Raw genomic sequence first — 24,789 nt, 5'->3', positions numbered from 1 at the left:
CAACTGGCATGTCCCACGTCAGCTTCCAATAAATGCAGAGGTTAGGGGAATAAGACATATCTGCCTCCAGCTGATCATCAATGATATGCTACTGTGCACATATTCCAGCACTGGACTATTTAGGTAATTGGCATCAAGAGTGATTATGTGAAAGGAGGAAATGGCCTGTAAGATCTCATTTTAGTGGACTAACCTTAGCTTTTTCTATGACGTTTGCAAACTCTCCTACCCACAGGAAACAGTAATGTGGAGTTAACAACAGGAAGCAGTCACCACTGTTCAGTGATGAAGCCCTTGGTTCAACTAATCTTGTCTGAACATGTCTTCTTCCTAAAATAGAAAACCAGGATAATTATATTCCTAAAAATACTGCCATCAATCTTTGAAGACCTAGTTATTTTGAATGAAAGATAAACTTGATCCCATTGCACTAATAATCCATTTCCAAAAGTCTTTCATTAGAAGAATGAATAAAGAACAGCACAGGATTCATGCTTGGGGAAAACAATTTGTTTCCTTATATTAACTGATATTTCTATATTGCCACTTGTTCCTGCCTTGACAATTTTATACGCCACTGGAGAAAAAAAGAATAATAATAAATGGCATAAAAAGCAGCCAAAATCCATAGCCTTTTCCATTTGTGAAACTGCTTTATTGCCTTACTAGACTATTATATAATCAATAACAAGTTTTAAAGATTCTGACTTGCCAAACAAGTAGTATTTGGCAGAGATTAAACACAGTAACAATGTGTTGCAAGAATAACTGAAATGGCATTATGGTATTCTTACTGCAAGTGGAAAGTGGATAGTAATGGGTACTAGAATGGAGGCAAATATTAGGGAGATAAAGCAAAAAAATTAAATAAAACTCCACAGGATAGAAAAACTGAAATTCTGAAGTTTATCCTCTCCTCTTTCCTTACCAAAGTCATGCCAGTCACCACCATGTTCATTTACGTGGCATGTTATATCCATGACTCTTAACATTCACTTGTTCTTGAATCTTTTAGATTGTAAACTTTTCAGGGCAAGGTGTTTTTTTTTTGTCAATATAGTGGGGCTCCAATTTCTACAGGAGCCTTTGGATATTACCATAATGAATACGTATTGGTAATATAAAAACTTCTTGCATACCTTTAATTTGCAACAGCATCAGTTTCTTGTATGGTACAGCACTGTTGTTGGAGTTTTGTTCAGTTAGATTGACACTTCGTAGACTGACGCTGCTGAAGTTTTCTTTGCTTGCTAAGCCAGCAAGTGCTACTTCTGAGAAATTTGAGTTTGTAGACACTTACACACACAAAACAAAACAAAAAAACCAAACAGGAGACACAAAAAGCAAAAAACAAAAACAAAAAAAACACATTATGTTTCGTTTCTATATTTTATGAGTTTTTTTCTTGCATGGCTCATTTTCAGCTTTTTTTGTTGTTGCCACTGAAAAAGACAACAAAAAACAGGTTGAATTTAAGTTAACAGTTAGTCCAAAGACTCTGCTTGTCTTAATCGTTAGGTAAGTTTCTAGATATCATCCCATAGTGAACTGTCAATGATCAGTTTACCAAACATATTTTATTTTCAGAAATTCCAACTTAAGAAATACCTTACTCAATATTTTGGGAAGTGCAGTGTACATTTGTGATGTAAATATAAATGATTAATGGTGCTGAGAGAGAAGCCAAGACTAATAAGTTGCAATTCCCCTCAAATTTATCTCAGCCATTGTGATACAACAGACATTTACACACTCCAAATTCTCAGAGTCAGCTTATTGTAAAGTTTTAAAAGAATCTCAATTCTTCACAATTAATGACTCTCTCTCAACCAAAGCAAATGATGATTTCAGAAGTTTATAATTCATATTAATGCTTCTCTTTACATTACACCACAATACTAGAGAGACAAGGTGGGTGAGCTAAGATCTTTCATTGGACCAACTTCTGTTGGTGAAAGAGACAAGCGTCTGAGCTACACAGAGCTCTTCTTCAGGTCTGGGAAAGTTACTCAGAGTGTCACAGCTAAATACAAGGTGGAACAGATTGTTTAGTATGACACTGAAAAGTACAATACTACACAGAATTTGTTTTCATCAATACAGGCAACATAAAGGTTAGTTCTCTTCACTGCAGTGGCAAAAGGGAAACTCTTAATCAATGCACTGTTATGACGGTTTGCCAAATAAACTTTGAAGAAACATTACACTACTGTGACTTGTTAATACTGTGGTTATCATGAGAACACGTCACTAATCCACTTCACTGCAAGTTACTGCCAGAATACAATTACTCTGTAGGGAAGCTAATGGTTTGGAGTTACAAGGTCAATTTTGAATTCGTGAGGGATAATTATGGCCATGAGATTGAGGGCAATTTACAAGAACAAAAGTTGGTCTATTTCTAAATTAGACTTGCTCTCTTTTCCCAACAGAAGAATAGTTTGTCATCATACTAAACACCCATTTTATCTGCTCCTTAGCTGCTAGTGGCATGTTCATCCCCTCTCCCGCAACTTGACCCAATCTCTCAAAAACTCAGTGTTGCTCTCTCTTCACTGGTTGAATAGACTGGAAAAGTTGGTGTCGGAGTACTGAAGTAGGTAACCTTCCCTCAAGGATCCAAATACATCAGTTCTTTCTTGTTCCACTGGGGTTCAATATTTTACCGATGTTCAGCCTTCTAACTGAAAACCGAACGATGAATTCTCAGAGAGAGTTATGCATATTTTTTTTTAGCGCTTCACTACTAGAAAGATACTGGCACATAAGAGCCATCAAATTGACTTACTTTTTTCTACTTTCATTCGCTTTGATTCCATGAAGGCAATATTTAATCTTTGTTCAGTGTATTCATGAAGAATGTCCTCTCTTGCTGCCAGCAATTTCAGGGGGTTCCTTGAAGCCTGAGCTCTGCGCGTAGGTCTCACGGCACGTTTGTGCTCTGTTACAGAAGAAATTAACCTAAGCAGCAAATGAAAGTTTTATAATCTTCAGATGACATAATTGATCTTAGTCAAAAGCCACTAATGATTACAGACTTGCTCTGTACTGGGATGACATTTAAAGCTAAAAAGTCAGCTCACTGGTGCATGTGTAGGGGTATTCCAGAAACCCAGAGAAGAATGGGATGTGACCACTGTTAAGAGACCTCTACAAAACAATTTCTACAACTGAACATTTTGTCGAGCTCTGCATATCTGTGATTAAAGTTATGCAACTTTGGGCAAAGATTTGGTTAAGTTGGAAGGTTTCTCCTGTTGGGGTAAAGGTGGGAGGGGAGGGGAGTGGCAAAAAGGGGAGACCAACGGCCATTTGTAAGACATCATGGAAAAATTTGTATTTATTCATTCAGAATAGTGAAAGAGAAGGAGCTCACTTTGGTGCATAAGGATCAAAGATGGCATCAAAGTCCTCATCAAGCTCCAAAGGCACTGTGTAAGTGGGGCAATCCATGTGACGGTAAAATTTGGAAAAGGTTTCATCATCATCCAGCTTCATCACCTCTTTCACCGATTTTCCTGTGACTGTTAGCACGGTTTCTTGCATCCCACCAACTGCAAATACAGAAAAAAGAAAGATTCTCTTAAATACCATGCTGGGTTTCTCACCTTATAGTTGTGTGTGGCAGTCTTTTGTTTTTCTGTGCATTTTTTTTTTTAAACAGAGAGAAAATTTAAAAGCTAGCCTAAAATTATTAGATAGCTTGACACAATAGTGATACATGCAGGGCCTGTGGTGCTCAGTAGCATGAATTTCCTACACTAAAGAATGAAGGCCAAATTCTGCCATCCTCACCTCAAGTAATGTATCAGGGTTACTTGTAGGGAAAGACACTACTCAGCGTTAATAAGAGTGGCACAATCCAGATCTTATTTTAGTGCCTCACCACATTGAATTGCTCATTTTAACCTCCTCCAGTGAACAGTAAACACTCTTATTTATTTCTGACATTCTTGACACAATGCCAAATACGAAAATAAGGTCTTGGTCCCAAACCAAAGATGGGAAAACTTGAAATGTCTAGATGTGGGGACAACTTGGTGTCTTTTTGGTTATAAACTAAGTTATAAAGTGAATTATAAAAAGGCACTAGAAAAAGATTTTTAAATATTACTTCAATGAAGAGGGTGGGGAAGATGACCAATGCACGGGTTTGATATTAGTATGATTAAAACAATGAACCAGCATTTGAAGCCAGATTATCATAAGTAGTGATAGATTCTTGACCAAGGTCCGAAGTGATGATACGACTTTATAATGTTATCGGAATAATTTGCTAGAAGCAGTTCTTAATTTGTGCCAGGGTTTGCCAGGGCTGAGCCTTGGCACCTCTAAGCTTGGCAATTCATAGCCTCGGCACCTCTGGGCTTGTTGTATCAGTTATGAATGTAAAAAAATTGCTTGAGCCCTGGCATGTCTTTCATTACAAATTAAGCACTAACTAGAAGCAAGAACGTAATGGGAAAAGATGTGGGGTATGTGTGTGGGGATGAGACAGTACAAAACAAGAATTGGAGTTTTTAAAAAGGCTTTTTGTTGTCTACAAAACAAATAGCAGGTGGTGACTAACAAAATTTTGCAAAGACTGAATCACGAAAAGAAGTGTACAACCTTCACTATGGTCTTGGTGAAATGAACAATACAAGTACACAACGTTCTGCTACCAGGTACTGTAACTAAAATACATTAACTGATTTGAAAAATCAGGTATAGAGTCTATTACATTCTCAAATTACTCTTACATACCTTTGTTATTCAGCCTTCCCAAGAATGTTTCCAGCTTGTCTAGCTTCATGTCTGATTCTAATTGCATATCAGGCCTGGCTTCTATTTCTAAGCAGTATGAAAATATTAAAAATAGTTACAGTGTGATTAAACATCTATAAAAGCCTTATCATAATTTTCAGCTATTTCTGATTACCTACCTTCCAGAGGCTTTGAAACTGGAGTGGTAGACTTCAGCCTGTTACAGAAAGGGGAGGTCACTGGAGTTATGGCAGTAGGTGATGCCAAGCCTGCAGAATAAGCAGAGTCTTTCAGATTGCCACATCCATTGTAAACTATGAGGCTTTATTCTTACAAACTAATGCCTGTTAAAGTAACCTAGTGTGGGAAATGGGTTTTCTATTAAAACAACCCTTTGTGCTTATTTTAAAATTTATATGGTTTGGATTGTATGTACCATTGTGCATATCACTCAGACACTTGTAATGTTTTTGTGCAAAAAACAAATGATTTGCAGGGAATCTACTGAGCTCGTGCTCAGAACATAATCTATGGAAAGAATCTTCACAAATCTATTAAGCAAGGTAGCAAAAAGAAAGGCTTGAATTGTCAAGAGAATTCCCTCCCCCATTCCCACCAGCAGCCAAAGTCCATGGGGCCCCCTGGCTTGCATATGCAGGTGTGAAGACAGGAGTTACAGGGGACGCAAAGCAGTAGACTCAGATTCAGGGGCTGCATCCTGTATATTTCAAACCCCAGTCCCAATTCAATATGCACTATTCTCTCTTCCCTCATAACTAGCACAAGTTTGACCAGAACAAATTAAACTCAGTACATAAATTTAGAACATTTTTTTTTTAAATGAACATATGGAGATTCAGTAAGAAGTGACACTATTCAGGATTAAGGTACGCCGCATTGGTTGGGATAGTACATTGCAACACTGAATTGTATCCCTCATTCCTTAGCTTTAACAGTGAAGAAGAAAAATCTTAAATACCTTTTAAAAATGTAACGACTATTTTTCTATGTAGTAACTGTCTGTTAATTACCGAGGAGCTCAAGTTTAAGTCTTGTTTTGGAAACTTTACTGTTTTCCTCAGAAAACATAAATTGAAGCTGCATCAGTTTAACAACTCTTTTCATTATTTTTTATGAAAGGCACATCACCCTGGAGCAGGCCCTAGCGTGCAGTAATTACCAAACATTGAAGTGAAAATAGAACACAATTGGGCAGCTTATTAACGAAGACACATTTTGCTACTAATTAAGAGGCCTGAGCTCGGGGCAGATTTTAAAGTAGCTGGTAAAGCCTCTGGCCATTGGAGTATAGGGGAGAGAGTGCCTGGACTGATCACACAACTCCCCCTGCTGCATGAACAAATCAGTGCAGAGAGGGTGAAAAACGTTCATTTGCCAATTTGGAGACACAAGAATCTTCAACCACAAAGTGATTAAGACTGAAGGAAAATACTAGTCATTTGATTTTGTATGTTTTGTTGCATCTTTACCTTGCCATTTAATTTAAATCTGATCTTTGATAATTCCTTCATTTAGGCAATACACAAACGGTGCCTATATGTAAATAAAATCCAGCCCAGACTACTTCTAACCAGTACTGATGTCAGTGGCTCTCCAGCTTCCTCCACAACACTGACATCCACAGCAACTGACCAGTTCCCTCCCCCAACACAATTGTTTTGTTTTCTTCTCTCTCTCTTTTTTAAAGAGTAACTGCTAGCCTCAAGCATTTAGGGATGTTTGGCTTAGGTTCTCAGCCTTCAGTGTGTGTCCCACTGAGGACGTGCTGAAGGCCCACAGAGATATGGTAAGTCACATGGCACCGGCTCCCTGATTACCAGCAGATAGAAATACATTAAATACTTTCCTAATGTTACTTCTTCATTAAACACATAATGCAATTCCCACAAAGACGTTACATGATCACATATGGTAGGGTGTGTGGAGAAGATCACAAATAGGACAAGGAAATGGCCAACGAGAAGGGCCGGGTGAAATTTTTCAGATGAATAGTTTATTCAGCAAAAAATGTTGTTTTGGTTGAGCTGAAACAATACATAAATTTGACACGAATTTGCTGAAACAGAGGAGCATCAGAACATCGGGGGATGTGGTAGTACCTCCTTTATAACGGCTGGAAAGTGGCGGCTGTTGGCCGGGTGCCCAGCTCTAGGGGCAGTGCAGCTGCCAGCAGCAGCAGTGCAGACATAGGGGTGGCAATACAATACCATGCCACCCTTGCTTCTGTGCTGCTGCTGGTGGCTGCCAGTCGCTCAGCTGTGAGGACAGCTCAGAGGTAGGAGTGGGAATGCTGTGACCCCCTTACAGTGGGCTTATAACCCCCTTTTGAGTTGGATTCCACAGTTTGAGAAATACTGTGAACTTTTACCCTATAGTATGAAAGTACACAAAAGACCAGATTTCACAGAGGAGACCAGATTTCATGGTTTGTGATGCGATTTTCACAGCTGTGGATTTGGTAGACACCTATCTACATCATGTCTCCAGGACCTGACTTTTCCTTTCTGCCCCTGCTCACTAAAATCTTGTTCAGCCCCTAATTCTCTCCCCTCTTGAGGCTTGCAACCTTCTCTCTGGCTTTGATGTTTGCAACTTTCGTCCTTAAATACATATAGAATGCTGCCACCAAAGTAATTTTCCTGGTTTGTCAAGTGTACTATGGGTATAACTAAGGCTACGAGTTGGTCACGGATTATATGTGACCTCCACGACTCCACTACTAGAAGTTCTGGGTATGGTGCAGGAACTACTTGGTGAAATTTTACAGCCTGTGTGATACAAAAGGTCAGACTAGATGATCATAATAATGGTACCTTCTGGCTTATGAAATTAGCACTTTTTAAATTGAAGGACAGAACTTTGAGTTTGACCCTACAAATTGTTGTCATTATCATAATTGAAACAGAAATAGGAAAATATCAGAAATCTTATTCGGACCTTCTAGCAGCTCTTCAGTGTGACAGTTTGTCTTTGCCAATGTGTGTTGAAAACAATCTGTCATGTCATTAAAGTACTAATTCTATGAATCAAGGCATTATCATTTTCAATCTTAGACCCTAGTGGAAAGAAGGAATATCATTTCATTTCCTGGTTCAAATGACTAAAGATTTCAGGAAGTTTGAAATGATCCCATGTAATTCAGTTACTTTTAAAATTAACATATTCTAAACGAAACTTGAGTTGTCTATTCAAGGAATCTACTGTTTGTTTTTTTAATTTTTAAATATACCATCATGCAGTATTTTACTTTTGGATCTAAAGTTCCTAGTGCAGAATTGGACAATTAAGTCCAAAGCTAGAGAAGTTTGGAGGTTGCACCCCTGCTTTCCCAACATCAACAGGTGGAACCTTCCAACCTTGCACTGTGAGTGTACTCCATGGTTTTGCTGTCAGTTACGTTTTTGGCATAGAGATGAAGAGCTTCCTCTGGTTGCTCCAGTGAGCAAAGAAACAACCACCACCTAGCCCAGTGGTTAGAGCACTCACGGGGGATGTATGAGACCTTGGTTCAATTCCCCCCTCTGTCTGATGTTTAGCAGGGATCTGAACTTGTGTCTCCCACCTCCCAGATGAGAGCCCTAACTACTAACCTAAGGGTCATTCATGCTCTCTGGCTCAGTGACTATTCAGGTATTTTATACCAAACAGAACTGCTTCAACAAGAGAGACTGAGAATGACACCAACACAGGCTGGCTGGCCGTTAATGGTCCAGCCTGTGACAGATCAAGTTGACTGGAGAACAGGTAGCTCAACTTATTTACTGGACCCAGCAGGGTATTCTCATAAAGAGCTAGGTGAGTCCAGTTAGACGGGGGGATAACCAGAGGAGAGGAGGAGGAAGTGCCTATTTTCTGGCAAACAGACTGAAAGGAGGCTGGGAAGCAGAAAGGGAAAAAGAGCACTCAGGCTACCTGCAGGGTGAGCTGGAACCCCGAAGAGTGAAAGCCTGCCTGAACCTCTGAAAAAAAAGGGAAGAACGTGCTAGCCTCTAGGGGCATGGAACTACGTGTAGGGACAAATTACCATTCCGATGTGTAGAAAGAATAGCAAATATGGCAGGTGACCAGCTTGGCTTGACAGTGAAATCCTTGCTGATCTTGAACACAAAAAAAGAAGCTTACAAGAAGTGGAAGACTGGACAAATGACCAGGGAAGAGTATAAAAATATTGCTCGGGGATGCAGGAGTGAAATCAGGAAGGCCAAATCACACCTGGAGTTGCAGCTAGCAAGAGATGTTAAAAGTAACAAGAAGGGTTTCTTCAGGGATGTTAGCAACAAGAAGAAAAAGTCAAGGAAAGTGTGGGCCCCTTACTGAATGAGGGAGGCAACCTAGTGACAGAGGATGTGGAAAAAGCTAATGTACTCAATGCTTTTTTTGCCTCTGTCTTCACGAACAAGATCAGCTCCCAGACTGCTGCACTGGGCAGCACAGCATGGGGAGGAGGTGACCAGCCTCTGTGGAGAAAGAAGTGGTTTGGGACTATTTAGAAAAGCTGGACGAGCACAAGTCCAAGGGGCTGGATGCGCTGCATCCGAGAGTGCTAAAGGAGTTGGCGGATGTGATTGCAGAGCCATTGGCCATTATCTTTGAAAACTCATGCTGACCCAGAGAAGTCCTGGACGACTGGAAAAAGGCTAATGTAGTGCCCCTCTTTAAAAAAGGGAAGGAGGAGGATCCAGGGAACTACAGGCCAGTCAGCCTCACCTCAGTCCCTGGAAAAATCATGGAGCAGGTCCTCAAGGAATCAATTCTGAAGCACTTAGAGGAGAGGAAAATGATCAGGAACAGTCAGCATGGATTCACCATGGGCAAGTCATGCCTGACTAATCTAATTGCCTTCTATGATGAGAGAACTGGCTCTGTGGATGAGGGGAAAGCAGTGGACGTGTTGTTCCTTGACTTTAGCAAAGTTTTTGACACGGTCTCCCACAGTATTCTTGCCAGCAAGTTAAAGAAGTATGAGCTGGATGAATGGACTATAAGGTGGATAGAAAGTTGGCTAGATTGTCGGGCTCAACGGGTAGTGATCAATGGCTCCATGTCTAGTTGGCAGCCGGTATCAAGTGGAGTGCCTCAAGGGTCGGTCCTCAGGCCGGTTTTGTTCAATATCTTCATTAATGATCTGGAGGATGGCATGGACTGCACCATCAGCAAGTCTGCAGATGACACTAAACTGGGAGGAGAGATAGATATGCTGGAGGGTAGGGATAGGATACAGAGAGACCTAGACAAATTGGAGGATTGGGCCAAAATAAATCTGATGAGGTTCAACAGGGACAAGTGCAGAGTCCTGCTCTTAGGACGGAAGAATCCAATACACCGCTACAGACTAGGGACCGAATGGCTAGGCAGCAGTTCTGCAGAAAAGGACCTAGTGGTTACAGTGTACGAGAAGCTGGTTATGAGTCAGTGTGCCCTTGTTGCCAAGGCGGCCAATGGCGTTTTGGGCTGTATAAGTAGGGGCATTGCAAGCAGATCGAGGGACGTGATCGTTCCCCTCTATTTGACACTGGTGAGGCCTCATCTGGAGTACTGTGTCCAGTTTTGGGCCCCACACTACAAGAAGGATGTGGAAAAATTGGAAAACGTCCAGCGAAGGGCAACAAAAATTATTAGGGGACTGGAACACATGACTAATGAGGAGAGGCTGAGGGAACTGGGATTGTTTAGTCTGCGGATGAGAAGAATGGGGGGGGGGGATTTGATAGCTGCTTTCAACTACCTGAAAGGGGGTTCCAAAGAGGATGGATCTAGGCTGTTCTCAGTGGTAGCAGATGACAGAATGAGGAGTAATGGTCTCAAGTTGCAGTGGGGGAGGTTTAGGATGGATATTAGGAAAAACTTTTTCAGTAGGAAGGTGGTGAAACACTGGAATGCGTTACCTAGGGAGGTGGTGGAATCTTCTTCCTTAGATATTTTTAAGGTCAGGACTGACAAAGCCCTGGCTGGGATGATTTAGTTGGGGATTGGTCCTGCTTTGAGCAGGGGGTTGGACTAGATGACCTCCTGAGGTCCCTTCCAATCCTGAGATTCTATGATTACAGTGGTCAAGGCATGCCTGCAGGAAGAGGTGGTCTACTGAGCCCAGGTGGATTGAATATTCCATCATTTTGAGTATTTCTGCTGGGCTTCAATAAAGCACTCTGGATATGTCTACATAGGGATAAAAAACCCGCAGGCGGCCCAGGTAAGCTGACTCAGGCTCACAGGGCTCAGGCTGCAGGACTAAAAATTGCTATGTATATACACAGGCCTAGGCTGGACCCCTGTGGGGCCCTGGCCTATGAAGTAGTTTGGCCAGAGGGCTAGGAGACTTCTACAGCCTGAGTAGGCTGAAGGACAGTAGGGGAAAACCCAAGTACAAGTGCCACAGCTAGCTAGGAGGGGATGTACTGAAGTAGCAACTTTTCCACAGACCCATGCTAGATGAGCGCAAAGCACAGTGGTTAGGGCACTCCCCCACAACATGGGAGTGCCAAGCCCAAGCCCAAACCCCTCCCTTGCTTTTACATTACAAAAGTTCCCAAAAACAGAAAACAAAATGTTTCCTTTCAGGTCAAACACATTTTTCCATTTCACCCAAACCGAGTGTTTGTTGATTTTTCAGAACTGCCAATGAAAAACAAACTAAAAGGTCAGTTATTCACCCAGCTCTGTCCCTGAGATCAGTTCTGTTTTCTGTTAAGATGTGGCCTGCTCTGTAATATGGGTGACACACAGGAATGCTAACAAGAGTGATGTTTCTGGCCCTGGTCACACAACATGGTCAGGATGGCAGAAAATTAGCATGGCAGGGACCAGCATCTATTGACACCACTGGCTACTGCTACATCCACAAATTTTGAGACCCTTTTAGATGAAGTAACTCCCACCATCCCAATGCTAGACATCCATTCCCACAACACAGGCGACCTTTCTAGGTCCACTGACTTAAGAGGGTGAGCCTTTCTTGATATTTTGACCTTGAAATGGACACACTATACAGACCCCTATACCATTCAGGATCAAAAACAAGGGTTTTGTGGTTGGCTGAGTCTATGATTCTCAGAGACCTCAATATTTGTTCCACGCAGAAAATCTGCTGTAAAGCCTTCAGCTGATTATTGTATCTCAAGGATACCAGCATAACAGTAAAGTTACTGGTGAATTCTGTTTCCTAGCCTAAACGCAACTCTCTCTCTCTCAAAAAAAAATTAAATCAGTAAATGTACATTTGCTAAATATTTTGAGAGCGTCTTGCAAAAAGAAGTCAGTTACAGGTCAATAGCAAACTCTCTCAGTTCTTATTGAGACAGAGTGCTTCCATTGTCAAATGAGAGTTCTGTAATAAAGGAAAATCCAATTGCGCCCCCTGGGTAGGACTGCAGACAAAAACTGAACATTAGTATGAGTGTACAAACAATTTACTATTGAGCTTCATAATAACTGGATGCAACTGCAAACAATGCAGAACAAAATGACCAACAGAAGCACCCACTGGAAGTTACAACAAACAGCACAATGACACTTGGCTGAAGATAAACAGTCCTCTCTTGCTAAACATGAATACTGTTTCTGTTTAATATTAGCCCTTTATTTTGATCAGATAGAGAAGCAATTGCTTATTTTTCTGCAGATGATTTCTTTACAGACCTTTTTTTACCATTCGGCCAGCTACAGTGAATTGGCTAGAGTCATTGGCTGCTCCTTTACCCTTTGTCTTCCAGGCTTCCTCCCGAACAGTAATCAGGTGTTTTCTTTCTTCAATAGTCATTTGACTCTCATGGCTGTCTGCCATTTTCTGCTTTTTTGAGAAATGAAGAAATAGATTTTAACTGCTGTAAACTCTGCAATACGTACCAATGAATGCAACCACTATCCTTTAAATTGAGAGAAAAGAGATACATGTTACAAATGGACACCCATAGATGCTACAGCCCAGGGACCCTGTTCCTTAAAAAGCTTTATTGTTTTGCTACCCTATTACAGTAGTAAGATGAAATTTCAGTCAATGGCATATTTTGGTTCAGGAAATTGACAACATTCACTGCAAGACAATTAGCCTAGTTTTAATAAAAATAAACAAATTGATTAATAACGTTAAAACTTTAGGTGGTTTAAATTTTCTAAATTATTGTACTGCTGAAATATTTCCTGGTAATCTGTTTGACTGATTTCTGTGAGAAGCTTCCAAATGTGAATTCCTAAGTAGCACAGTGGATTATAAATAGAATTTTTAACCTCCGAGTTTAACGATTTTTAATTCAGTCTCTAGCTGTACATTCTCCAAGCTGGCTTAGCAGCCTTGTCTCTAGAGGCTGATCACTTTGGGATCTGCTCCAGCTTGTTCTTTTGAATAATTTCATTCTGTGATCATTCAAATGCCGTTTGTCTCACCCACATGGAGCTTTTGCCAGTTTGCTTTAAGGGAGAGACATTCAATAGCTTCAGTGATTAGAAACAGCTATGAGCAGGAACTATTTCAGTGCCCTCCATCCATACAGGAGACTGGGGAAGAAGGTACATTAAGTAGGAAAAAAAGCCACCATAAATTTCTCCCTCCTCTTAGCTGAGTCAGATCAGGGAATAAGTTCAGTTTCTACAAATCAAGTTACCTTAAAAAGAAGCTAACATTTTTGGGATTTGTGTTACATAGAAATCATGAACAGGACACACCAAAGAATAGCATTGCCAACAATCAATTTTATTGCCACTCTTGTGCTATTTGGTGCTTTTCTTAGAAACCCAGCTGCTGTAATCAAACAATGGCATGAGAACATCAGCTTTCATTTAAATTTTTTTCTAGCCCTCACAATTACAGAGAAAAGCTTGAAAACTTGAAATGAATGCACCCTACAGGCTCTGAAATCAGAAAGAAAAATAGAAAAACCCAATTTATATATATAGATAAATAATCACGTTTTTTTTTTTAAAAAGAGCCTGACTCATGATTTTTGAATGCTTGTGTTGACAATACTGAATGAATTAAACACAATTCAATACTTTTAAGGGACCAATAGCGTGACTATAGAGGCAGGGAGACAGGGAAGGAATTCCATGTAACTAAGAATTTATCTGAAAAGATAAAAAATCATCCACCAGTAGCAAGAGGAATTACAGGGTAAGAAGCAGCTAACGTAAGGATTGGAAGCTCCCTCTCCTTCCCCTCCTTTCTCTGTTTGTGCCTCTTCCACAGACCTCTCCACAATTATGTTTGTTCGGAGTTCAATAGAAATGTTAACTGGCTGGGCAGCCAAACATTTTGACAACAAGACACATGGCAACTTAGATGAAACATTCAGAGTGTGGTGCAATCTTTTCAATGCTGTGGGCCAGATGCTAGGTTTGGGGCACCTTGGTGGGTCATATACAAAAATATAATTCCAGATTTTAGAATCAGCTTTTTATTAAGGTCAGAATTTATTTTAGCCATAAAAAACATTAAAATAAAATGAGTCTATCAGAGAATAGCACATCTCAGTGAGAACTCTAAGGAATTTTTTTCCCCTTGCACTACAATTCCAATGTCAGTATCAATATTCAGTATCCAACATCTTGCCATGTTTTGACTTCACATGTTATTTCATGACAGAATGTGCTTTTGCAAGTGTATGTGCTTCCCAATATTGAGCCCAGCTTCAGCACAAGAAGCCTCTGAACCAGGGACAAGTTTCCAGAAGTTTTCACATACTCCATTCTTCTCTGAAAGAAACCAAGGATAAATCTGCCATTCACACAGCTCTAGCTAAAGATCTTGTGGTTGCTGCTCAACTGGTACCTCCACTGGATTGTTGAACAGTTGAATGCTGGATATCAAAACTCTTGAAATCTGCAAATCTGGTACTGAACTCTGCTGAGATAGCCAATATAATTGTCAAGAAGCTGCGAAAACCAACAACCACTGTCTCAGTTGAGAGATCCTTGCATGATGGAAAATGGGTGATGCCATTCTTCTGAAGATACCAAGCTTTCTGTGGAATGCGTCAACATGGCCCATAAAAGTGTAGAAATATTCTGATCTCTACCTTGCTGCTGGAGACTGAGTGAATTGAGATGAGCTGGTTCTGTCTGTTAGGAAGGCCAGTGAGCAGAGAAATGCTCAGTCTTCCAACTGCTCGACACTGGTCAGCATTGCTTACTTTTTCTTTTTTCAGAACAGCAAGACTCTCCTTTCTGAGTGGAAAAAAAAAAGTTGCAGGTACTGCCCCCCACTCAGCTACTGAACTTGTGACCGGTGATGCAAATCCCACATTCTGCATTCAACTCCTCAAGGAAACGGATATTTCTTTTGTGCCTCTGTGCTCTGTTTCCTCCACAGATGACGACGACTGTTTGTATTACACTGGTCATCACACACTAATTTTAACAGATTTCCCACAAACTTCCTCCATTTCCTATTCCATTTTCTCTCAGCAAACCTACAAATCCACTTTTACTGCCAATCGTTGCTTGTGCACTAGCTGTGACAATGCAGCAGCACTGTTGGAAGCCACCATATCTGCTCATAGCAGAAACTAGTAAATATCTGCTCCCTTTGTACTGCACATGTTTGGAACTAGCTCCAGTAACTATTAATGCATGAAGAGATCCTCATCAATGGTTCAGATGAAAAGCAATAAATGTCTGATATCACTGATGTCAGCACTCTTGTCTGGAGCTAATCTAATGAAAAGCACTTACAATTTTCACCAACTGTCTTCAATTTTGAGGACACAGGATCATTCATGTCACTTATTCTCCTCGCTACTGTATGCTGAGGCAATGACACACTCAAAATTCTCTCTCATTTTTTCCATTCCCAAATGGATGAGCCAGCTTGATAGCATACATTTTCCACATTACCATCCTTAAAAGGCTTTTTACATTTCACTAGCTCAAGGCACACCTTGTAAGGGGCAGCCAGACTGGAAGTTAGTACAGCTGCAGGTTTCATCAGTATGTTTCTCTGCTTTTGAAATTTGCTTTTCAAGTCCTTAACTAGAGCGGCGAGTGACTCTCCAGGGTACTTCTTGCATTTTGCCTTGTGAAGTGTGTTCTAATGTCAACTGATATTGTACTCCTTCAACACAGCTATCACTTCCAAGTGCATGAGACATTGTGGTGATCCATTACATTCAATGAACAAGTAGACTTCTTCCCATTTACCTTGAAATGCTCTGTTCTCTGCATTCACTTTTCTCTTATTGCTAGCAGCCATTACAGTTACTTGTTCCCTTGCACTTGAGAGAAACCGGTCAGTCCTCACTACCTTAGACTGAATGCTACAGGAGACTGGGCTCTAGGTGTGGGTATCGGAGGAAGGGCTGGTTAGGGCTACCTTTACTCTCCTGCTGCTGCAGCTCACCAGCTACCTTCCTTCATCCTCTGCTACTATACTTAAGTGCTGCTCTTTACTGCATATGCTGGAGGAAGACTAGCTCTACAACATTGCATCCTGTGTATGGCATGACCTATCACGCATCGTGCTTGAGAGGTCACACTTCATGAAGGATGCCATTTTGTCTCGACACGTTGATTGTGCTGCAGAGAATCATAGAATATCAGGGTTGGAAGGGACCTCAGGAGGTCATCTAGTCCAACCCCCTGCTCAAAAGCAGGACCCATCCCCAATTAAATCATCCCAGCCAGGGCTTTGTCAAGCCTGACCTTAAAAACTTCTAAGGAAGGAGATTCCACCACCTCCCTAGGCAACGCATTCCAGTGTTTCACCACCCCCCTAGTGAAAAAGTTTTTCCTAATATCCAACCTAAACCTCCCCCACTGCAACTTGAGACCATTACTCCTTGTCATGACCTCTTCCACCACTGAGAATAGTCTAGAACCATCCTCTCTGGAACCACCTCTCAGGTAGCTGAAAGCAGCTATCAAATCCCCCCTCATTCTTCTCTTCCGCAGACTAAACAATCCCAGTTCCCTCAGCCTCTCCTCATAAGTCATGTGTTCCAGACCCCTAATCATTTTTGTTGCCCTTCGCTGGACTCTTTCCAATTTATCCACATCCTTCTTGTAGAGTGGGGCCCAAAACTGAACACAGTACTCCAGATGAGGTCTCACCAATGTCGAATAGAGGGGGACGATCACGTCCCTCGATCTGCTCGCTATGCCCCTATTTATACATCCCAAAATGCCATTGGCCTTCTTGGCAACAAGGGCACACTGCTGACTCATATCCAGCTTCTCGTCCACTGTCACCCCTAGGTCCTTTTCCGCAGAACTGCTGCCTAGCCATTCGGTCCCTAGTCTGTAGCTGTGCATTGGGTTCTTCCGTCCTAAGTGCAGGACCCTGCACTTATCCTTATTGAACCTCATCAGATTTCTTTTGGCCCAATCCTCCAATTTGTCTAGGTCCCTCTGTATCCTATCCCTGCCCTCCAGCGTATCTACCACTCCTCCCAGTTTAGTATCATCCGCAAATTTGCTGAGAGTGCAATGCACACCATCCTCCAGATCATTTATGAAGATATTGAACAAAACCGGCCCCAGGACCGACCCCTGGGGCACTCCACTTGACACTGGCTGCCAACTAGACATGGAGCCATTGATCACTACCCGTTGAGCCCGACAATCTAGCCAACTTTCTACCCACCTTATAGTGCATTCATCCAGCCCGTACTTCTTTAATTTGCTGACAAGAATACTGTGGGAGACAGTGTCAAAAGCTTTGCTAAAGTCAAGATACAATACATCCACTGCTTTCCCTTCATCCACAGAACCAGTAATCTCATCATAGAAGGCGATTAGATTAGTCAGGCATGACCTTCCCTTGGTGAATCCATGCTGACTGTTCCTGATCATTTTCCTCTCATGTAAGTGCTTCAGGATTGATTCCTTGAGGACCTGCTCCATGATTTTTCCGGGGACTGAGGTGAGGCTGACTGGCCTGTAGTTCCCAGGATCCTCCTCCTTCCCTTTTTTAAAGATTGGCACTACATTAGCCTTTTTCCAGTCATCCGGGACTTCCCCCGTTCGCCACGAGTTTTCAAAGATAATGGCCAATGGTTCTGCAATCACAGCCGCCAGTTCCTTTAGCACTCTCGGATGCAACCCGTCCGGCCCCATGGACTTGTGCACGTCCAGCTTTTCTAAATAGTCCCTAACCACCTCTTTCTCCATAGAGCGCTGGACATCTATTCCCCATGTTGTGATGCCCAGTGCAGCAGTCTGGGAGCTGACCTTGTTCGTGAAGACAGAGGCAAAAAAAGCATTGAGTGCATTAGCTTTTTCACATCCTCTGTCACTAGGTTGCCTCCCTCATTCATTAAGGGGCCCACACTTTCCTTGGCTTTCTTCTTGTTGCCAACATACCTGAAGAAACCCTTCTTGTTCCTCTTAACATCTCTCGCTAGCTGCAGCTCCAGGCGAGATTTGGCTCTCCTAATTTCATTCCTACATGCCCAAGCAATATTTTTATACTCCTCCCTGGTCGTATGTCCAACCTTCCACTTCTTGTAAGCTTCTTTTTTATGCTTAAGATCCGCTAGGATTTCACCGTTAAGCCAAGCTGGTCGCCTGCCATATTTACTATTCTTTCGACACATCGGGATGGTTTGTCCCTGTAACCTCAACAGGGATTCCTTGAAATACAGCCAGCTCTCCTGGACTCCTTTCCCCTTCATGTTAGTCCCCCAGGGGATCCTACCCATCCGTTCCCTGAGGGAGTTGAAGTCTGCTTTCCTGAAGTCCAGGGTCCGTATCCTGCTGCTTACCTTTCTTCCCTGTGTCAGGATCCTGAACTCAACCAACTCATGGTCACTGCCTCCCAGATTCCCATCCACTTTTGCTTCCCCTACTAATTCTTCCTGGTTTGTGAGCAGCAGGTCAAGAAAAGCTCCCCCCCTAGTTGGCTCCTCTAGCACTTGAACCAGGAAATTGTCCCCTATGCTTTCCAAAAACTTCCTGGATTGTCTATGCACCGCTGTATTGCTCTCCCAGCAGATATCAGGAAAATTAAAGTCACCCATGAGAACCAGGGCATGCGATCTAGTAGCTTCCGCGAGCTGCTGGAAGAAAGCCTCATCCACCTCATCCCCCTGGTCCGGTGGTCTATAGCAGACTCCCACCACTCAGAGCACCATTTCACTCACTGTGCAAATGCTCTGTTCCAGGCAGCCACTGCTGCGGGAGGCAACCTTGGAAGGCCTTGGAGGGGAGGGGATATGGAATTGTCCCATGGGCTGAATTCCGCCTGGGTGCTGCCAGTTGACCCACCATCAAGGAATGACAATGACCTTTTCAACCAGAAGGACCCCAGAATACTTTACAAACTAAAAGAAACATTCTCACCCCCCCACAGGAAGTGCAGCCACCTCTGGAGTGAATTTTGGTTTCCTAGATCAGAGCAACATTCCATAGGAGATCTGGACAGGAAATAAATATTCATCTGAATATCCTACTGAAACCACAAGGGGGATTTTATATGCAAATTGAATATGAAGTTGTAATTTGGCAAGAACTCTGGCATTAACTCAACCTTCTTTGTGTGGGGAAAAATCAAATGGCTTTTTGAAAAAAACAAACAAACCCCAAGTGGTTTACTTTTAAATTTTGGCTGAAAGACAGCACCTGTACTTCTTGGCTATTGAAAATTCAGAAGGGCAGAAACAGGAATGCTTATGGATCAGTGTACTGAAAAATCTCAAGATGGGGGTAGTGGTGAGTTTAGACTACCACATCAGACAAGGGACCTGGATAAACAGCTCCTTAAACGTTTATCCATAATGTGTAGAAAGAAATATGTCATCAGGGATTTCAATATGGGGGACATATGTTGGAAGTTTCATGTTTCCTCTGGTCAAACATCTTTGGAGTTTCTAAAATTATAGTTGATAATTTTCCAACACAAGAAGTATTGCAACCAATTTGGGGTAATTCCATATACAAGCTCATTCTGATGGAGAAAGATTAATTGATTATTGAACTAAAAACTGTTGGTTACACATATGCAAGTGTTCATGATCTGATTTTATATACTATCAACCAGTAATATAGACACACATATACACTTAGTCTTTAAAAAAAGCCAATTTCCCAAAGCTGAAAACTATTATGAGCAAAAATGAGTGGGAGGAAATATTTAAACAAAAATGTGAATCATAATTGGGAATTAATGTTTTTAGAGACCCAAATAAGACAATTCCAGGCATGGAAGACGGCTTCTTTGGTTAAAAACCTCCTAGTGAAGAGGGGAGATGAAGACAGCAATAGAAAATAAAAAATATGGAACAATGGAGAAACTTATAGCAATGAGTACAAATCAGTATTTAGGAAATACAGACAATTGATAAGGTAAGCTAAAGGTATCGAAAAAATCTTCAGTCAGTAGCATTAAAAACAATAAGACATTCTTTAAAATATACCTGGAACAAATTAAATTCTAAAGCAATGGTATAGATCCAACTGTAGATGAGGATAATAAAGTTATCCATCAGGATGCAGAAACGGTAAAATATTCAATAAATATTTCTTTTGTATTAAAAAAGCAGGATCATGTATTCAAATCTTCTAGTAATAATGAACATTTCTGTTTCATCACTAATGAGGGAGGATGTAAAACACCAAGTATTAAGCATTTTTAAATTGGCATGTAGAACTTATTGTTTTTGATGAGATCACAAGTTTGCCTGATGAAGGTAATTGTGTGGACATAATATACTTAAAGCTTCTGTAAGGCATTTGACGCAGGCATGCATGATCTTCTGAAAAAGTTAGCACTATACAAACGTCAATGCAGCACATATTAAATAGATTTAAAACTGTTTAACAGATAGATTGCAAAAAATAATTGTAAATGGGAAGTAGTTATTCAATGGAGGTATTTCTAGTGGGTTGCTGCAGGAATCTGTTCTTGGCCCATAATGATGAGACAGGTCATTTACACTTGATTGCTTGGTAAGAAGGCCTTGATTGCTTGGTAAGGAGGACTCATTTGAGTAACATTCATTTTAACAGTCAAATGCAAGATCACAGATCTCGGAACAAAGAACAGGATGGGGGACTGTATCCTTGAAAACAGTGTCTCTGAAAAAGACTTAGAGGTCATGGTATATAAATAATGGAGCACAAGTTCACAGCATGTTGCTGCAGTTAAAACAGCTAACACAATCCTTGGATGTATAAATGGGGGAAGTAGGAGTAGAACGGTACCTTAATCTGTATAAGGGATTAGTGAGACCACTGCTGGAAAATTGTGTCCTGTTCTAGTTTTCACACTTCAAAAAGGATGTTGAGAAATTGGAAATGGTTCACAAAAGAACTAGGAGAATGATTTGACATCTGGAAAACATGCCTTCTGATGAGGGATAAAGCAGCCCAATCTATTTAGTTTATTCAAGAGAAGTTTACAAGGTGACTTGATCATGGTACACAAGTACCTTCATGTGAAGAGACTTTGGCTAGCAGGGGGCAACAGAAAAAGACATAATGAGACCCAATGGTTGAAGCTGAAACTGGACAAATTCAGACTTAAAATTAAGGTAAAATTTTTAAATAGTGATGGCAGTTAACTACTGGAACAACTGCATGGAGATGTGGTGGATTCTCTATCACTTGAAGGTTTTAAAGCAAGACTGTATACCTTCCTAAAAGATATGCTCTAGCTCAAAAGACAAGTTACAGGCGTGATGCGGGAACTACTAAAGGAGGCTTAACCTCCTGCAGAGGTTAGACTAGATGATCATGACGGTCTCTTCTGCATTAAAATCTACAGCAGCACAGCTCCAGAACATGTTGTGCTTGGACATTTATTCAGTACCAATTCAGAGGGAAGAATGGCTTACAGCTAAGTAAATGCTCCACTGCCTGCAACACTGGATTTTCCCATCCCCATCATGTCCCTCCTTGCCTTCCGAGAACACAGCCCAACGTGACATGGCTGCATGTATGTTTGAATGCCAGAGATGAGAGAATTAATGGACTGTAGTTAAGGACGGCAACCACTAGGATTGTCTTTGCCTGAAAGGAAGAGACTGAATGAAAAGAGAGGAAACATCAAAACATGTCATTTTCAAAAGAACAAGAAGTTCCTTTAAACTATATGCTGTGAATTGTGCAGAGGAGTAGGAAGAAAGGTGCTAGTTTAGCTTGTAAAGCAGAGAACAGCAGGAACAGAGCTTCCAAAGTATGTAGCGCATGAGAGAATTATTTTTGTTTCCTATGCGACTTTATAGTAACATAGCCCTTTTTCCTGTTCACAGATGTGAACAAAAGACCATTTTTATTAGACTGTTTGCTATTTGAAGTTATTTGATTAATGTTTTGTGCAGACACCAAGCAGACTGCCCTTGCAGCAAACAGTTTGTGTATACCTTGAAAATTTGATGTTACAAGTCCAATATCTGAACAGAATTACAGGTACCTAAGGTTAAAGGTTAATGTATCTGTTGCCTTATTAGATGCCTTCTTTATAAATTATGAATTTAATGTAGTCACAAAACTAGTTTTTAGCAAATTTCAGCGGCAGGCCCAAAATCAGAGGTTTTATTTTGGGTAAACCATTGGTACAGACAAAACTTCATTCATACAAATAGTCATGAAAAGCTAATAAAAGTGGTATGGGTCATGGTCAATGTGAAGCTTTATTTAGAAACTCCAGATGTGTGTGGACAGTTTCTCATTTGTTCTTTCTATCAGTAATATGTATCTTACTCAAAGGCATGCAGCCATACTACAGCCATATATTTTAAGTATGACAATCACAGCACATGCTGCAACTAGTACCTAATCTGGAGAAAAGCCCAAAAGTTTTGCTATAATGCTGCAGCCATAGATCCGTGCTGGGAGGTAGAGGACAGGGTGATGATATAAAACAAGACCAAAGCTGCCAGAGCTGTTCAGACCTTCAAATTAACTGTTCTTGCTCCTTCCCTCACTTTCTTTCAGATTTCTTTTAACTCTATTTTATACGTTCAGTCCTCCTTCCCCACCCTCCCACTCCCATTTTTCGCTAATCTCTTCTGAAGGAGGGCTGGTATTCCGGTTCTGCTCACTCTGACTGCTGTACTTAGCTGGTTAAATAAGAGGCTGAGAGAAAGGGAATTGCTTTATAAGCCCTCATTAACTATTAACTGCTTTAAATTAGTTCTTTAAAACTTGTTTGGAATATGGACCTGGAATTCCTTTATAAAGATATATTTTGCAATGTCATATGACTCACTCCTAACATTTACTAGAACAGCAAAAGAATGCTGTTAGCAACCAAAGCATCCATTTGGTTATGCTAATTTGCTTTGGGAATGTGTCTTAAAATCATTTTATTTTCTGTCTCACTCCTCTTTCAACTAAAACAGGAAGTTTATGCAATATTTCACCTTCCATCTCCAAGGATGCTGTTCATCAAAGACCAGGGGGCTTGATGCTCTCAAACTAGAACTACTGACCTTAAAGGAAGAGAAACAGAAGAGTGAGGAAAGACAGGAGAGGCAGAAAACAGAAGCAGGATGTACCAACCTTAACAAAATCTTTTAGAACAAAAGAGTAGTGAATGCAACGTAGGAAAAACATCTCTGGAGGAAACCAGAGCATGAAATAAAAACCATCTACGACAGACTGCTTTGTTCATTTAATGAATTGAAATGTGATCAGTTTTTTTAATATATATTTTTCATAGAAACTTAATTCAAAGAGATGCAGGATGCACTGCAGTTATTGTAAGAAGCAAAAATGCTTAGCATTTAGGAATTACTCCATTCATAATCCTATTTAGTGAGTTTCTAATGATTCATGGTACTATAAGGGAACACACTAACATTCTTGGGCAGATTGTATTTAGCCTGATTTAGTTATCATCTGTAATCAAAAAGATAAATGCAATTTTTAGAAATGTAGTTTAATAAAAATACTAATGGAATTTATGTTGGTGGAAAGTATGTAGTATAGGCACTTCTTATGGTACATTTCTTTAGAAGTATTTACTAGGCAGAATACATAGTAGTTTCCCCACATAACTAAGTACTCTTTAAGTGATCAGGAATTCCAACAACCATGTAAAAGTGTGCAAGTTTTTGCTCACCTGATGAATAGGTACAAAAGGATGAAATTTATGGGCAACAGGTATAGCAGGAGAATAAGTAGAAGCATAGACAGGTTCCTATGGTAGGGGCAAAAGCACAGCAAGAGAATTAGAGTGGGGAAGGAAATGATTTGTCAGACAATGGAGGAAAAATCAAGTGATTTCTTTAAAAAAAAAGAATTTACTTATTGCAATTCCAACCCTAATCTTTTAGAAACGTTTTCCCTACTGAAAAGTCAGTGCAAGAAAAAGTTTCACATTACAGCATGTTTACCACCGACATTTCATGCAGTAATTAAACGAATTAGTGACAATATCACAGCCATTTGATGTGAAACAGAGCTGCACGCACAGGAGAAACACTTTTCACACTCAGATGTTTTTAATGGTCTCTGCTTTCATGACCCATTAAATTACTGAAGCATGCCTATCGCAAGATGGATGTTTCCACTGGAAGTGTCCTCAGCCCTTACTGGAATAAGGAACCATGTATCTTCCAGATAAAATGAAGCAACATTTTCTAAAACTTGAATACAAATTGGAAAGACGTCTGGAGGGAAATACGAACACCCAGCACCCAGCACAAGCGAATTCACTACTTTAGCCAAAGTCTAGAATAACTCCTAACAGTACAGTCAGGCTTACCCAAAGCTGATTAGACACGGCATTATCATCTGTAATTCCTCCTTCTTCCTACAGGTTAAAACAAACAGGAAACATTGCACAGAACACTGGAAACATGCAGTTCATTAGAGAGCAGCTCACTCACATTCCAGCGACTAGCGCTTCAGGCACAATTAGAACGGTGTTCATGCACATCCAGCAGATGCTATGTGTGCCTAACTCTCTCTTATTACCAAAACAAGAGACAAATTGTTTGTCTGGAGGCACACGTGCTTTATTTATTTATTATTATTATTAAAAGGCTTTCCCCATCAGGGTTTTAAAAGTGTCATCCTCAGAGTGATTCCGAATCATGACAACAGTAAACAAATGCTTTTAGCAATGTAACAGATTACAATATAAGTTTGCAG

At 40.8% G+C, this 24,789-nt stretch overlaps 1 protein-coding gene across 1 annotated transcript in view; it reads right to left on the bottom strand.

Annotated features, from left to right (window-relative positions):
- SVIL (supervillin) overlaps window positions 1-24,789 on the bottom strand; it is a 106,466-nt gene that overhangs the window by 23,333 nt on the left and 58,344 nt on the right. Inside the window, exons 17-26 of the mRNA XM_077808759.1 lie at window positions 24,401-24,448; window positions 23,756-23,833; window positions 23,055-23,123; window positions 12,403-12,553; window positions 4,926-5,015; window positions 4,747-4,833; window positions 3,377-3,554; window positions 2,789-2,961; window positions 1,140-1,295; window positions 194-330 (exon numbers count right to left, since the gene is read on the bottom strand). Of these exons, the coding sequence (XP_077664885.1) occupies window positions 194-330; window positions 1,140-1,295; window positions 2,789-2,961; window positions 3,377-3,554; window positions 4,747-4,833; window positions 4,926-5,015; window positions 12,403-12,553; window positions 23,055-23,123; window positions 23,756-23,833; window positions 24,401-24,448 (1,167 nt within the window). The remainder of the gene's footprint in view (window positions 1-193; window positions 331-1,139; window positions 1,296-2,788; window positions 2,962-3,376; window positions 3,555-4,746; window positions 4,834-4,925; window positions 5,016-12,402; window positions 12,554-23,054; window positions 23,124-23,755; window positions 23,834-24,400; window positions 24,449-24,789) is intronic.

The sequence above is a fragment of the Eretmochelys imbricata genome, chromosome 2 (assembly GCF_965152235.1).
Source record: "Eretmochelys imbricata isolate rEreImb1 chromosome 2, rEreImb1.hap1, whole genome shotgun sequence".
Classification (NCBI taxonomy): Eukaryota; Metazoa; Chordata; order Testudines; family Cheloniidae; genus Eretmochelys; species Eretmochelys imbricata.
The sequence above is the reverse complement of the archived record's forward strand: the minus strand, read 5'-3'. Positions and strand labels throughout refer to the sequence as shown.